Genomic DNA, 17,501 nt, shown 5'->3' with positions numbered 1-17,501 from the left:
GGAAAGACTTCAAGGTAGGTGCCATAGACATGAGACCAGCTAACGGGGGTCCAACATCCTAAGTGTATAGATGTAAGGAGGTTGATGATTGACATATATGAAATTTATGTGTCAAGCAAGTAGATGAATAAGATAGATGATTGACACATAGGTAGTATAGGTGTCAACATGGAATGAATGAAGTAGAGATTAGCACATAGGTGGCACATAGGTAATGTAGGTGTCAAACAAGGAGTTGAAAGGTAAGGTTACTTTGACCTATATAAATATTTGTATCCCCTTTGGTGGATTTGAATATATGCAACTTTCTATTCTGCAACTCTGTTAAGGTTGAAAGATTAGTTTAATTGTTAAGGTGCATAACTAATATTCCATGTATTACGTATTAGCTATTGTTGTAATGATTTTGAGTTTGAAAATTGTAGGTTAATATGCTTCAGGAAAGGAACAAGCTTTATGGAACAATCAAGTTTGTTGATATAAGCTCAAATGACTATTCTCCAAAGGAAAATGCAGGCCTTGACTATAAGACAGTGAGTACTTTAATAACATTTGTTTCCTTTTTATACATCCTAGAAATTATTACATATTTCATATGTAAATTTGTTAGTTCATGCTATTTCGTCTTATAGGGATAAATAACTCCAAGCAAATTTGGAAATGTATGAGAATGTGTGCATGGATCTGCATATTTTCAACCTTAATAAGCTCATTTAATGTGACCTCCAAACAAAGCCACAAGATTGAAGTTACTATTGATTGTGCTATTTCTAATAAAACTCTTCACAAATTATTTGTTAAGATGACCTCACCAAACTCAACATTCACTTGTTGGGAGTTTATGAGTTTGGTATCTAAGATGTTTTTTCATGATACACTAAACATATAAAAACTACAAACTGCATCTTGCCTACCAACACCCCTCGATATCATAAGAAAATATTTCTTTGGGTAAGCTTTAGATGAAATACTTCTTCAACCCATTGGTTTTCCAGTGACTCATAACACACTCTGAAAGCAGAGATTTAGAATAAGCAACTTACTAGTATCTTCATTTCCATAAATCATATTACACAGAAAATAGAACATTGAAGTCCAATTTTATATTCTTTGAAATATTTTATTATAGACCTCTGGATAAACTTTTGACCTTACTTGGTTGACGCAATTGAGCATCCTCATACTTGTCATACTGGTTGTACTTTTCAGTCTTTTGTGGTCATTTGTTGACATTAATATTATTATCTTATCTAAATTTTCTCTTTAGAGATAGCTAATGTTGAATTTGATAGATCATATATTTGCGAAGATCCTTTCCTATCTTTTGTGAACCATTCAAAGTAAAGTAATTACTTGACAATTCAGGCTTCTCAGTCCTTGCTAAAAGGCTTCTACGACTTTGTACTCTGCTCTGTTGGTGTGCTACTCATTAGCCACTTTTTCCCTTCTTGCATTTTTGCAATGGTTCAAAGCATTGTTCATTGCTTTGAGATCCATAACAATAGTAAAACTACTTGAAAATGGAAGTACTAACTTGAGATCCATAACAATAGTAAAACTACTTGAAAATGGAAGTACTAACTTGAGATCCATAACAATAGTAAAACTACTTGAAAATGGAAGTACTAAGTGTTGAGAAACCAATATGCTAACAAATTAGGATTGATTTCTCTTACTTGATAATTGCTTGTGAATATATGTTGGCTTCTTATTACTTTTTATTGTGTTCTCTTCATCATACAATTACCAAAACATAAACCATGAAGATTACAAAAAAACAATGAACACAAGATATAGGCTCCAAGCCAGGGCAAAACCCCACAAGGGGGAAAACCCAACCAACTTCTCTTCTTATAGAATCAGATCAAAGTGAGAAATCCAAGACCAAGACCTCCCACAAGACCCAAGTCAGCCTTCCTTCAAACCTTCCTCAACCAAGTCAACAATAGTCAAAGCTCTTCAAGTTTGTCAAACTCTGATTTTCGCCCCTGCAACTGATCTGAAATTTTCGGCCTCTGCAATAGTCTGACATTTCACATGTGTGACAGAAATTAGGGCAACAATCTCACATGTGTGACAGAATTCTATCTCCTTAGACCTTTGCTATCTCTCCTTTGAGTTCTGCTCTTTTTGTTTGACTTTTTTGCTGGTTTTCTCTCTCTTCTCGGCACAGAAATCAAAGTTGTGAGTGAACAAATGAGGTCGAGTTGCACTGTATATATACACATCCAGGTGGTTGAATAGGTCCCTTCCAGGGCTGACTTGTCCAGGCAGGGGCTGACTTGGTCTTGTGGTGACAAAAAGACTCATTTTGACTCAAAATATTTTTTTCTTTCTTTTACATAATAGTCCAAATGGGACTTTGACTGATCACAAATTTTATTTTGACTTCAATGAACCCTAGAAGCATGAAGAACATGCTTTGACTAGAAAATAATAGTAATAATAATTTTTCTTTTTCTTCTTTTTTCTTTTTCATGAAATACATAATGATACAAGTACAATAATAATTATGAAGACCGAACCTAGTTACACTTTTCAACACTGAGTGGGTTAATTTTTGTTGTTTCGCTACTATAAGGTTGCAGTTTTTCTTCATATTCACTGTAGTGCTTGCTTTCACTATAATCCAAGAAGCGTCACCAAAACTTTGTATTTGCTTCATATATACTATTTTGCAATTGCATCTTATTGGGAGTTGGTCACAAAAATTTGCTATATCAGTCTCCTCTCTATGTGATTGCTTTGTCTGTAATCTTCATAGTAGTCAATTGTCTTTTGGATAATTTTGACTAGCATGTTTGCAGTCAGCATCCTTTACTTAGTTTGGAATGCATGACATTAGTGTTGTTTTAGGCATAACCTATTAATTATAGTAGACAAATGTAAAAAACACTTAATGCATATCATCACATGAAGATTGACATCATATCTGTAGTGCAGAAACCCTAATGGGGTACAAAAGAATAGTTTGAACAACATTGCTTTATTCTTGTGTCTCACATGGCATGTTACAATAAATTACTAGACCCTTTTATATAGTGATTAGTTCTAGAATAACCGTTGAATTAATTACAGACAACTAGACCACTTTCCAGCCACCATATTAATAAGAGATCACTAAGGCCACATTCACTTGAGAAAGATGTACAAAAAAATCAGGCTAAGTAAACATTACAATAACCCCCCTTTAATGTTTAATTACATAGGGAATAAAAGAATGACCAATGTATTTAATGTTCTAAAATTAAATAAACAGCGATATGCAAAACAAAATCAATTTATAACTCAGAAAATTAAAACAATCAGCAAATGCTCAATAAACTCCAGAAGTGAGAACCAATTCAGCCATTTTATTAATGAAATGAAGCAAGTACAATAGTATGAAGAAATGCACCTGGGCTTGCCTCAAGGGCAAGCTTGACAAAACCTAGGTGATAAACAATAATCTCAAAGCTGGAAAATGACAGCTCCTCTAATGCTCTGCGCTGTCCCAAGAAATTGTACTGCTGGCTGGAAAGGAACTGCAAGAAACCCCATCTCCGTTATTCAGAGAATGCTGAAAATTTAGCCCCAAGCTCCTTGGCCAAAACCCACCATAACCCAGAAAGGGTTTGGCCTGAATCCAACCTCCAAAATTCGGCCTCCAATATGCCCTACGCCCTCCAAACTGCTCAAGAATACGACTTGCAAGGAGCTCCAGTGAAAACCTCCTCCAAGCTCCGAAAATGAAGCAATCTCCTCTCCAAATGTTTCCTTGAACCTCCCTGGTAAAGTTCAACCTCAAACACTGATACTCTATCCTCCACGTGAGCACCAAGTGCTGCCTCTGCGCTGGCCCAGGAAGTGCGAAAGTCACCCTGCAAAGAAGCACACTCCTCCAGCTCCCAAACTCTCCAAAATGACAACAAACCTCCTATTCCTCCTCTCCAGAAAATATTCCAACCAAACTCCACTGCAAGACACCACAAGCAAACTTGACCTCCGCTTCTGTTAATTTTAGGTATGTTCTATGCTTTAGAGCAATTTATTTCAATTTTCATAGTTAGATCAATATATTTTCCATATTAGCAATCACATCAGCATAATAGTAAATTGCAGATAGAACATAAACATAAATCACAGAAGACAAGCCAAGACAAGAGGACACAAGATGTGGCACTAGCCAGGTACAAACCCCAATGCGGGGAAACCCTTGATCAATTCTTCTTATATGTTCTTCAATAGTTCAGCAGAGAGAGAGAGAGATAGTACATTTACATCAGAAGTCAACACTTTGACTTATAATAGCATAGATCATCTCTAAGAAGATGATACATGAGGAGTTGAACTCAGTTGAAGACATGCTACTTCAACTGATTCTCCAAGGTGACTCCATCACCTATCATTGTGCTGCACCTCGTCATCATGCTGCACCTCACTGTGTTGCATCGTGCTGCACCCATCATCACTATGATGGACCTCATTATGCTTCACTAATCATGACTGTACCCATCACTATACTGCATCTCATTGTAGCATTTAATATCACTGTACTATACTAGCAAGTGTTGCACACAACAAGCTACACTTTACTTTGTCATGATGCCCATCATTATGCTGTAGCATTTCTCATCATGCTGCCCCTTGTCACGATGCTGTCACTGCTCATACTGCTGCACCATGATTGCTTGCTGTCCCATGCAAGCACCATGTCCTTGCTGTCCCATCTACCTTTGCTGCACCATGTGACTTTGCTGTCCCATCTTCCTTTGCTGCACCATGAGACCTTGCTTGTCCCATCAGTTCGTCCTCCTCTTCACTACGTCCTCTAGTAATATGCACTACCTAGAGATGAATGCAACTGCTGGAAATCACAATGAGATCCTCCTACTGGAGAATTAAGAAAAACCTTCCTAGGGTGGCACTCGAAGTCCCTCGAAGAAAGGGTGAGCTCTTCGCTTGAAGAACTCATGCTGAACAGCTAGTGACTCAGCTAAGCAACTCGAGCAACCAAAGAGAAATCGATATGCCAAAGAGATGGATGAAATGAGGAGAGTTGCCTTCCTTATATAGATTTCGTGGAGCACTTTTTTCCTCCAATTCTACCTCCATCGTGGGCCCTCACTTAACCATCTCCATGCAAAACTTAACCACCTCCATGCAAATCGAACTAGGGAGTGCGTATTTCCCTAGTGTGGGTGGCCCCCATGTGTAACTTAACCACAACAAAAATAACTTTTCCTAAGTCTAATCTTCTAATAGAATCGAATGGGATCCACTATCTCCAAAATTGGTCCCATAATATAATAATTAATATTATTCCAAATTAATTTAGGAAGGGACATGACAACCCTCCCCTCCCAAATGTTGCTTGTCCCCAAGCAACTTCAATGCTGGATGCTCGAGTATGTGCTCCCCTTCCCAAGTGACATCCTCATCTGGTAAACTCTTCCAACGCACCAAATACTCTCTGATGACCTTGCTTCTGAGCTTCCTCTCCCTGGTCTCCAAGATGGCCTTTGGCTCTAAAATTAGATGCCCCTCATCATCAAGTGGAGGCAACTCCACAACTGCTGTAACTTGCTGCCCCAACACCCTCTTGAGGCATGACACATGAAAAATGTTATGGATCCTGCTCCCTGGTGGTAGCTCCAACTCGTAAGACACCTCTCCAACCCTCTTGATCACCCTGTAAGGCTCAAAGAATCTCAGCTGCAGCTTCTTGGCCCCCTTCTACTTCAGCGTGGACTGACGGTAAGGCTGCAATCAAAGGTAGACCAAGTCCCCCTCCTCGAAATGCCTCTCTACTCGATGCCAGTTAGCATACATCTTTTTCTGTTTCTGGGCTGTATGTAAGTTATCCTTAAGAGCCTTGAGGGTATCTTGGCTCTCTAGGATCCAATCCTTGGTCTTTGGGGCCCTGTTGTCTCCAAAAACAATGTCAGCAAAATAAAAAACATCATAACCATATAAAGCACGGAAAGGAGTCATACCAATGGACATGTGATGGGTGGTGTTGTAACAATACTCTCCCAAATGTAACCATCGAATCCAAGCCCTCTGCTGCCCTGTCACATAGTTCTTGAGATAGCCCTCTAACCACTGGTTCACCCTCTCTGTCTGGCCATTGGTCTGTGGATGATAATTGGTGCTCAAGGTGAGCTTGGTGCCGACTAGCTTGAAAAGCTTTCGCCAAAATCCTCCTATGAATCGGCTATCTCGGTCTCCCACTATGGTCTTAGGGAGTCTGTGCAGACGAAAGACCTCCCTGAAGAACAACTCTGCCACCTCTGAGGTTGAATATCGTGTCGGTATGGCAAAGAAGTGTGCAAACTTGGTCAGCCGGTCGACCACCACAAAAATACAATCCTTCCCTTGCACCGAGGGAAGTCTAGTGATGAAATCCATAGAGATACTCTCCCATTTCCCCTTAGGGATGGGAAGAGGCTGCAACAATCCTGCTGGATGGGTTAACTCTCCTTTGTTCCTCTGGCAAGCTTCACACTCCTGCACATGCCTCAACACGTCTCCTTTGAGGCCCTTCCAAGTGAAGCGCTCTCTCATTTCCATATAAGTATTCCTAAACCCCTGGTGCCCAGACAAAGGAGAATCATGAGCTGCTCGAAGGACGTGCTCCCTCAACTGGGATCCTGAAACCAAAAATATGCGCCCTTTATAATAAATAACCTCATCCATCACCCTGTAGTGCTCATTTGCATAGCTTCCCTCCAAGATCTCGCATGCCCGACGATCCTTGGAGTACTCTACCAATAACTGAGCCTTCCAATCATGACAAATGCTCATGAGTGAAAGCCTTGCTGGTCTCCTGGATAGTGCATCCGCCACCACGTTATGCTTCCCTCGCACATACTCAATATCAAAATCGTAGGCCTGCACCTTGTTGACCCACCTCTGCTGTCTGTCATTGAGGCCCTGCTGCCCCATGAAATGGCGAAGACTGTTGTGATCCGTCTTCACTTGAAATCAGTTCCCCACCAAGTACTGTCTAAACTTGGCCAATGCATGCATTATGGCCAACATCTCCTTGTCGTAAATGGAATACGACATCTCATGTGGTAGGAACTTTCAGCTCTCGAAAGTAATGGGGTGCCCTCCTTGGGACAAGACTGCCCCGATCCCCACACCTGATGCATTGCACTTCAATGTGAAAGGCTGAGTAAAATCTGGAAGTGCCAATACTGGGCAACAACTCATCACCTCCTTGAGGCGATCAAATGTTGTCTGAGCTCCCTTTGTTCATGCAAAAGCCCCTTATTAGTTAGATCAGTAAGGGGTGTTGCCAAATGTGAGAATCCCTTCACGAACTTCCAATAATAGATACAGATGCCCAAAAATCCTCTCAACGTTGTCACATCTCGAAATTTTGGCCAATCCCGAATGGCCCGATTTCAAATCTTCTGCTCATGCACCTTGACCCCATCTGCACCTATGATGTGTCCCAAGTAAAGCATCTCTGTCAGCCCAAACTCGTACTTGGACATCTTGGCATAGAAATGTTGCTCCAATATACACAGGACTATCTCTAAGTGTTGCAGGTGCTCCTCCCATGTCTTGCTGTAGATCAAGATGTCATCAAAGAATACTAGTACAAACCTCCTCAACTGGCCTCTGAACACATGGTTCATGCACGACTGAAAAGTAGCTAGTGCATTGGTCAACCCAAAAGGCATGACTAGGAATTTGAAATGCCCATAATGACATCTGAAAGCTGTCTTTAGGATGTCTTGCTCCCTCACCCAAATCCGATGATACCCCGACTGCAAATCTATCTTAGAGAAGTACTTGGCTCCTCTAAGCTCGTCCATCAACTCATCAATGCACGGAATGGGATACCTGTTCTTCAGCGTCTTCTTGTTGAGGGCCCTGTAGTCAATACACATGCGGAGAGTCCCGTCCTTCTTCTTCACCAACACAACCGAAGAAGCAAACGGACTGGAACTTGGTCTGATGTGAGCCAACGACCCAACGCCAATAACTCCCTAATGGCCCTCTCGATTTTGTCCTTATAGGCCTTGGGATGCCTATAGGGTGTAGTAATGACTGCCTGCACACTAGGCTCTAGCTCTATAGTGTGCTCAAACCCCCTGTCAGGTGGTTGTCCCGATGGTATATCTCCAAAGACTACCGGATATCTATCCAGTACTGCTTATATGTCTGGATGTGGTGGCATGGTCTTTCCCCCAACCTCTGAAATCCTTAGCTCTATTGCCCATGCTATGTCTCCATGCCTCAAATTGGCCTCCATCCTGTGGGCCGAAATTGTCTAAGGGGGGTACGAATGCATGCCCCGAAGAACCACTAGCTTTCCATCCAGTCCAACAAACTCCATCACAAGCTGCTTCAAATCAGTGGCAACCCGGCCAAGGGAATACAACCATTGGACACCCAACACCACACTGGTGTCCAGTACGTCCACCACGAAAAAGTGGTATGTCATCGAGTAGTTCCCCATAGTCACTATCAGAGTGGGAACATATCAAGTGCACTGCATAGTCTTGTCTCCTGGTATTAGGACTGAAAACCCCTCAAACTCTACAGTGGTGATGCCCCTCCTCTGGACCATTTGAGCATCAATAAAATTGTGGGTGGCCCCACTGTCTACTAAAACTAAGACATATTGCCCTTGCACCGTACCTCTGATCCTCATGGTCAAAAATTTGGGAATCCCGCACAAAGAAGCTAGGACTCCCCCGGCTGGTGCGAAAGATGCTCCTCCCTTGTGGTGGTGGTGGTGGTGGTCCCCTCCCTGCTAGATCCTCATTGTCTCCTCCACCAAACTCCAACTCCACATCATCCTCCTGATCACTATCTAAGAAGACCTTGATGTAATGGGCCTTGCCCACTGTGCACCGATGCCATGGTGCCCAAGTGTTAAAATTGGCAATTACGGCCAAACTTCATGTGGGTCATCTTATTCATGGCTGATAATATATTTATTAGATTCCTCTCGTCGAGAGGTGTAGGATTGATATAAAGATCATCCAATTCCGATAAGTATTCATGGAGATATGAATTTATTTTGATTATGGAATTATTATCAAGCCGACCTACAACTCATGTAGGCTCAGAAGCCCAACAGTCGCATCTATTCAAACACCAACGTTGTGTATAAATACAGGAGGACTTTTCCTCATTTGGACTCACTCATCTCATCACATCTCTCTCTCTACTGCGCAGAAAAGGATCTCTCCCACACACATGTGAAGCCGGACGCTGCTAAAACTGAAGCTGCAACTGCAGAAGTAAAGTTTGACCTGCGTGGACCAAAATATCTCCTCATCTGAACTATGCTATAGGTTCATCTGAACCTCCTCTGAAAGCCGCAACTTTTGGTGGTGGAATCAAGTCAATATGATGGACGGTTTGCAAGATATCGACTGCCCTAGTTTGAAGGAAGTTGTTGAAACTAAAACTGCAACTGCAGAAGTGAAGTTTGACCTGCGTGGACCAGAAGATCTCCTCATCTAAACTGTGCTGTAGGTTCATCTGAACCTCTTCTGGAAGCCGCAACTTTTGGTGGTGGAATCAAGCCGATCCGACGGTCAGTTTGTGAGATATCTTCTGCCCTAGTTTGATGATGAAGCTGCGATTGCTAATGCTGCTAATCTAGGGTTTGTTACTGTTGATATAAATCAGATTTATTGTATTATTTTTCTTTGTTGAATTATTGAATATAAAAGAAGATTTGATCAAAGGGTTTCCCCACACATTGTGGGGTTTGTCCTTGGCTAGCCGCCACCTATTGTGTCTCTTGTCTTGGCTTGTTTTATGTCGATCATTTAATGTTCTATCTGCACTTTACTTTATGCACATGTGATTGCTAATCTGTGGAATATAATAAGAAAAAGAAGTAAACTGTTATAAGCATAGAACATGTCACAACTTAACATGGTATCAGAGCTGAGGTGAAGACAAAGCCTGAGCAAGAGCAAGAGCAATCACCGAAGGGAAGATTGGCAAGGCTATCCTAAAAGAACTATGGGGTCCTCAACACTCTTTCTTGCCGAAGACAAGCTCTGTGAGAAAGCTGATGGAAGATGTCTATTGATCTAACCCTAGAAGATCAATGAGTGCTGGACCATGTAAGAGGCAATATTGTTGAGCCTCCATCAAATGCATCCGCTGCTGCCTGGTACAAATGGAAAACCTAAGAAGTCAAAACAAAGAAGATCATCCGGGTCTCTATCGACAAGCACTTGGTGGCCTACATCTCTGACCCGAACACCTCTAAGGAAATCTACGATAAACTAGTGAGTTTCTTTAAAGTTAATGATGCAAATCAAGTTTTGTTCCTTAGAAATAAGCTAAGGGAAATCAAGAAGGGTAAAGATGAGAGTATGCAAGCATACTTCTTAAGAATCACCGAGATCAAGAACGATCTCCTATCTATTGGGGAGACTATTACTGACAGAAAAATGGCACTCACGACTCTTGGAGGATTACCATCCGAACGGTATGTGTTCAGGACTACTCTTTTGAACAATAATGTAATTCATGGTTTCGAGGAATCAATGGCTAGATGCATTCAAGAAGAAACAAGGGTTGAAGAGTAAGAAATGCCCTTGCCTAAAGGCCCTCCTGCTGCTTTTTCTTCTCATGCTAAGAAAAGAAATAATTCTGGGTCTAAATCAAAAAGAAAAGCTGGACCTAAGGGTGGAAGAAAAGGACGGTGTTACATGTGCAATAAAGTAGGTCACTATGCAAGGGAATGCCCTGATAGAAAGGACTCTCACCGTGACGATGATCAAAATCCCTCTCATGGTAATCGAAGGGATGGAAAATTCAATAGCAAAGGTAAGAGGAGAGCTAGGAATCAAGGAAGAGGACAACCATTCAAGAAGGCTAGAAATTCCAGGATGTATTAAATGCACCTGACCTCAAAAAGAACCTGGTGTCCATCTCGGCAATGGAAGACAAAAGCTATAAGGTAACCTTCAGCGATGGCAAGGTACGTGTATGAAAAAAAATAATGTTAAATATGCCTTTACTCTTGGGTTTCGTGTTGATTCATTATATCAGGTCGATGGAAGTTCGCTAGGTGTCATATCTTATGACACATATCTTCAGTCCGAACTTTGGCATTGGAGGTTTGCCCACCTTCATTACAAAGATCTACCTGATGTAAGACATATGGTAACAAGGATGCCCGAATTCTGAGTAGAAAAAAAGGTGTATGTTCAGGATGTGCCGAAGGAAAGCTCAAAAGGGGACCATTCCCCTCAAGCCTAAGCAAGACCTCCGATATATTACAGTTGGTTCACTCAGGCATACCTGAGGTTGGCATTAAGAGGGAGACTACTACACCACATACTCCAGAGCAGAATGGTGTGGCACCGTACGATTGTGGAAGCTGTCTCTATGGGTAGATGATGTAACAATGCCTGATGTGGAAGAACTGATGGATCCTATTTATCCACCTGAGCCTTCCTCTTCCAGGAAGAGGCCTTCATGGCTTAGGGGGATACTTGATGATGCTGAAGGACATGCTGCACCCCGAGGAACCTTCCGTGAAAGTAAGAAACCTAACAGGTATCAGGGATACCTGACCATCATGAGCACGATCATACAAAATGAGCCTCCATCATTCTCAGATGCTGTCAAGCATCAAGTATGGAAGGATGTTATATGAGTCTATTATGGAGAATGATGTCTGAGAAGTAGTTCTCAAACCCTAGGACAAGACAATTGTCACTTCTAAATGGCTTTACAAGATAAAGCATGCAGTAGATGAAAGTACAGAAAAGTATAAGGCTCGTTTTGTTGCTCGTGGTTGCTCCCAGAAGGAAGGTATAGACTATGATGTGATATTTGCACCTGTTGCCAGATATACAACCATCTGCTCGTTCATAGCCCTTGCGGCTTCACAAGGATGGAAACTACATCAGATGGATGTCAAGACCGCGTTCTTGCACGGTTCGATCAAAGAAGAGGTCTACGCGGAGCAACTCGAAGGATTTGAGATTTATGATCGAAAATATCATGTATGCAGCTTGAAGAAGGCTCTCTATGGGCTGAAGCAAGCACCCGAGCATGGTATGAGAGGATCGATAGCTACTTGATGAAGCTGGGATTCACTAGGGGTGAAGCCGATCCTAACCTTTACTTTAAGGTTGAAGATGACAAGCCTCTCATATTGGTGCTGTATGTGGATGACCTCTTTCTAATAGGTGCAGACCCTCTCATTCACAAATGTAAGTGGGAGTTGGCTTCTGAATTTGAAATGAAGGACCAAGGACTTGAAGTGTGGCAGAAGCCAGGGGAAATTTTCTATCTCAAGGAAAATATGTGGTAAAGATATCGGAAAGATTCGGTATGATGGACTGCAAGCCTGTGACTACCTCGAGGATCGTAACTTTTAGAAGTTATATGGTAGTCATGTCGGACCAGATTTGGGAAATGCCTCTGAGTTTCATAAACTCATTCGCATTGATGTTCTTGGTGAACCTCCGTCCAAACATATGTTTTGCAGTTAGCATTGTGAGCTCATATTTGGTTGAGCCTCACTGGATTGATGCCAAGAATCTTTTGATATATCTTCGTGGCACAATTATTAATGGGTTAAGATACACTGGCGGAGATGTGAGACTACTTGGATATACTGATGCTGATTAGGCAGGCAGTGTGGTGGACCGTAAGAGCACTTCCGGGTGCTGTTTCACCTTGGGATTTGCTCCGATATCTTGGATGAGCAGGAAGCAGAAGTCGGTGGCTTTGAGCACCGCCGAAGCAGAATATATTACTGCTAGCATGGCCTCCTGTGAGGCTGTCTGGTTACGAAAGCTCTTCAGTGAGCTATTTGGATTTACATTGGATACCACTGTGATTCTCTGTAACAACCAGAGGTGGGATTCGATTATTGAGGAATCCCGTATTCGTCGATTGCTCCAGCAGATAGACATCATCTGGGATATGGTAAGTCGATGAGCAAGGAGGCTCCATCGCATTAAGATGATGTACAGGTCGACACACCTTGTCAAAGCCCCGAGGAAAGATCTAATCTGTGATTTTCCCAAAGGTCTTGGAGTCGTCAAGAAACCCTTGTACAAGGGTCCTGCATGTTGCATACATTGAGCTCTGTGAGTTCTGAGGGCTTGCAGTTCTTACTGGAGCAACATACAACCACAGGGTGACTCACCCTCCCCTGGTGGTGCGCATTGGAACAAGATGATTCGCTCTCTTGTGGGACAAGATGATTCGCTCTCTTGTGGAACAGGATGATTTGCTCTCCTGTGTAGCAGGATGATTAGTTCTCCTGTGAGGCCTGGATTGATGTGTTCTCCATGGCGATTGTAGCAGGATTGATGTGTTCTCCTGTGAGGCCTGGATTGATGTGTTCTCCATGGCGATTGTAGCAGGATTGATGTGTTCTCCTGTGAGGGCAGGATTGATTAGTTCTCCTGTCGAGGCATCCTACCCATGCAGTCCGGGACTCATGGGAAGTACCTCTCATCTAATCAATGAGCAAGGAAATAAAGTTAGGGACCATAGTAGTACCGATGGACGCATCATTGTATCTACCGTACTCCCTACGCTAGGATGACCTCCATTGATCTGGGATCAATGGTACTGGTCTGGGACTAGTGGTAGGAGTGGTACATTCTATGACACTGACTTCGGGTCGGTTGTTACTAGTTTGGGACCAGTGGTAGGAGTTGTACTCACTATGACGCTGACTTTGGGTTGGTTGAGACTGGTCTGGGACCAATGGTACATACTCTGAGACTGACTTTGAGTCAGTATGATACATCCTCGATCATTTCTTCTTCTTCATAATTCGGAAAAAAGCAGAGCAGAACAGAACAAAGCAGAGCAGAGCATAACAAAGCAGAGCCGTACAGATCAGTACAGGGCAGAACAAGACAAAGCAGAATAGGTAGAATAGAGCAAAGCAGGGCAAGGGTCAGGCTGTACAGGGCAGTGCATTTGATGGATGAATAGTAGCGACCGACAGACATATTGCAGATGAAGTTCTCCCTAGTTGAGAGGGAGTGTTAAAATTGACAACTAGGGCCAAACTTCATGTGGGTCATATTATTCATGGCCGATAATATTTTTATTAGATTCCTCTCATCGAGAGGTGTAGGATTGATATAAAGATCATCCGATTTCAGTAAATATTCATGGAGATATGAATTTATTTTGATTATGAAATTATTATCAAGCCGACCTACAACTCATGTAGGCTCAGAAGCCCAACAGTCACATCTATTCAAACACCAATGTTATGTATAAATATAGGACTTTTCCTCATTTGGACTCACTCATCTCATCACATCTCTCTCTTTCTCTACCGTGCAGAAAAGAGTCTCTTCTCTACTGCGCAGAAAAGGGTCTCTCTCTCACACATGTGAAGCCGGAAGCTGTTGAAACTAAAGCTGCAACTACAGAAGTAAAGTTTGACCTATGCCCAGAAGATCTCCTCATCTAAACTGTGCTGTAGGTTCATCTGAACCTCCTCTAAAAGCCGCATCTTTTGGTGGTGGAATCAAGTCAATCTGACGAACGGTTTGCAAGATATTGACTGCCCTAGTTTGAAGGACGCTGCTGAAACTGAAGCTGCAACTGCAGAAGTGAAGTTTGACCTGCGTGGACCAGAATATCTCCTCATCTGAACTGCGCTGTAGGTTCATCTTAACCTCCTCTGGAAGCCACAACTTTTGGTTGTGGAATCAAGCTGATCAGACGGTCGGTTTGTGAGATATCGTCTGCCCTAGTTTGATGATGAAGCTGCTGATCTAGGGTTTGCTACTATTGATATAAATTAGATTTATTGTACTATTTCTCTCTGCTGAATTATTGAAGATAAAAGAAGATTTGATCAAAGGGTTTCCCCACACATTGTGGGGTTTGTCCCTGGCTAGTCACCATGTCTTGTGTCTCTTGTCTTGGCTTGTTTTCTGTCGATCATTTAATGTTCTATCTGCACTTTACTTTATGCACATGTGATTGCTAATATGTGGAATATAATAAGAAAAAGAAGTAAACTGTTATAAGCATAGAACATACCACAACTTAACACCAAGGCTCTTGGTGTTGGAAAAAGTAACTATGTTTGGTTTTCAATAATCGACTTGAGTCATTTTGTAATGTACTTGTCAAAAGAATAAAGAAAATATTTATGATTATTATTATTGTGATTTATTAAAGCATGGGTTTCATGCTTGGGTCACCATGTTTTAGGTCAAAGTCCCCATTGAGGACTTCTAGGATTTATTCTGGGTCTATAGAATTGTTGTACATTTAAAGAGACCCTTCTTGGGCTTTTCAATCATGTAAAAAGGTTTAGTATTGAGTCAAATATGAATTATGGAACCTCCACACCATGCCGACCTAAGAGAAGATCAATTCGGCCTGAGTACCCATTCGATCCCACAAGAAGCCTATAAAAGGAAGGACTACGAATTCATTTGGAGCATCACTTCTCATCTTCTCATTTGATGGGTAGAAGTGCAAAAATCTTGTTGCTGGGCAGAAGTGCGAAGTGGATAGCTGGGAAAGTCTGTTACTGGGAAGTCGAAGTGAATGCGAGTTTGGGGGAGTCTAAGGAGAAGAGAAAAATTGAAATTTTGGTGGTGGTTTCACTCTGTTTCATGCTCTGGATTGGGAGAACAAAATCTTCCAAGTTGGACTGTTGCTGGAAGCTGCTTGTTGCTGCAAGCTGTTGCATAGTCGAAGTTGTGTGGAAGAGGTTAATCTTCTGGAGGCTGACTTGGTGTGGAGGGAAAGTTTGGTCAATGTCTAGGGTGAAGAGTCTCAAAGAATACTATTGAAAGGAAGAATTACTTTTGCTGGGTTTTCCCCTCGAGGGGGGTTTTGCTCTGGCATGTGCCTACATCTTGTGTTCATTGTTTTATGTGCTGCTGCTTTTGGTAATTGCTTGATGAACTAAAGAAAGAAAATATAAAGAATTGTAATAATAAGAAACATCACAAGTAATTATCAAGATCGAGAAAATATTTACTGCCTTTTTGATTTTCCAACATGGTATCAGAGCTTTGGTGAAGAAAGAAGAAAAAGGCAGATCCATTCAGAGGTACTATCTCAGGGAAGGAATCTATCATATTCAAGGAAGACGTCTAACTCTATCAAGGGTGAGAACAAGCTTGAAGGAACATCTAACTTCAGATCCTGGAAGAAGACTGTCATGTCCTCATTTTTATTCTTCTTCATAGTACAACCAGGGTGGATTTCCAGGACAGGGGATGGCCAGGTCAGTGGAGCAGGTTTATGTCATTAGGGGTCCCGATGGAGATTTGAGGAGTTTTTATGGGATTTGATGGCATTCGTTTGGCATGTTCCATCATCAGCACAATTTTCCTTTCGTTCCATTGCATTCTTACAACTTTCAAAAGTCAACATTATTATTGGGCATAACTTAATTAATTATGCTCGAGGTGGCATTCCAGGGAGATTATTTGATGGAACACCTCAGTGTAATAGCTCATTGGAACCGGAACGAGAATATCTATATGATGAGACTTTTGGATGCGAGTTTCAGTGACCTGAGGAGACATGGTGGCCAATTTACACTTTTCCCGCATTAAACAAAATATTTTAATTGAAATAAAAGAGGGAAAAGTGCTCCATGATTAAAATAATAATAAAATAGAAGGTTCTAGAGGAGTCCATCAAATATATAAAAGAGGAGGAGGAGACCATTGGAGGACATCTTGGATTTGAGATTTCTTCTTGTGGAGAGGTTTGAGAACGTGGTTCTCTACTTCAACAATAGCGCCAGGACGAAAACCCTTGGGTGGTTCAGTGAGAGTGGGCGAGCATCCATCTCTTCCCTTGGTGGACCATTCAGGGTTCACAGGTTGCAGTGTATTGTTTTTCAGTTTGTTTTGGGAGTCTCATTGTGGCATTATTGCAGATCTGTTGAGGCCAACTATTTCAACTATTTTTCCAGCATGTAAAACCTAGTTCTTATATTATAATAAAGCTGAGATTGTTTCTTCTTATCGTATTATCAAATCGCATGCATTTTATATGTTATATTTTACATGGCAGTCTTCTGTTTATGAGTAGAAATTTTATGTCAAACGGGTTGTTCCAAATTTATTTCGTTTGGGACATTACAAAGAGGATTGACCTAATCCTCGAGAAGAACAAGGTATTAGATCTGGTAAAAGGAAATGTAAAAAAACCTACTGAAGAAGCTAGTGATGCCGACAAAGCGAAATTCAGGGATCTAGAATTGGTGGCTATGACTCTAATGGTAGAAGGGATAAAAGACCATCTTGTCCCATTCATAGCTAACATCAATCATGCTCAGGAGATGTATGAAGCCTTGTCGAATCTGTTCACTATTAAGAACATCAGTCAAGTAGCAAGTTTGAAGAATGAGCTGAGGAATACAAAGATGACAAAGGAAGATACTGTGGCAACCTTCTTTGTGAAAATAGCTAGACTTAGGGATGATATTTTGGCCATCGATGAGATTATTCTGGACAAAGAATTGGTGATCACTGCTATATTAGGATTGCCACCCTCTTGGA

General features: G+C 41.7%; 1 protein-coding gene across 2 annotated transcripts in view; it reads left to right on the top strand.

Moving 5' to 3' along the window:
* The window catches only part of LOC149263267 (Putative thiol-disulfide oxidoreductase DCC), a 384,593-nt gene that overhangs the window by 99,656 nt on the left and 267,436 nt on the right, over positions 1-17,501 (top strand). For both annotated transcript variants that reach the window (XM_089426026.1, XM_089426030.1), the window contains exon 3: positions 426-533. In XM_089426026.1, the coding sequence (XP_089282152.1) occupies positions 426-533 (108 nt within the window). The remainder of the gene's footprint in view (positions 1-425; positions 534-17,501) is intronic.

The sequence above is a fragment of the Pinus tabuliformis genome, chromosome 6 (assembly GCF_031772625.1).
Source record: "Pinus tabuliformis cultivar Carrire ecotype Pingquan chromosome 6, CPIR1, whole genome shotgun sequence".
Lineage (NCBI taxonomy): Eukaryota > Viridiplantae > Streptophyta > Pinopsida > Pinales > Pinaceae > Pinus > Pinus tabuliformis.
Note: the sequence above shows the minus strand (reverse complement) of the source record. Positions and strands in the feature narration are given on the sequence as shown.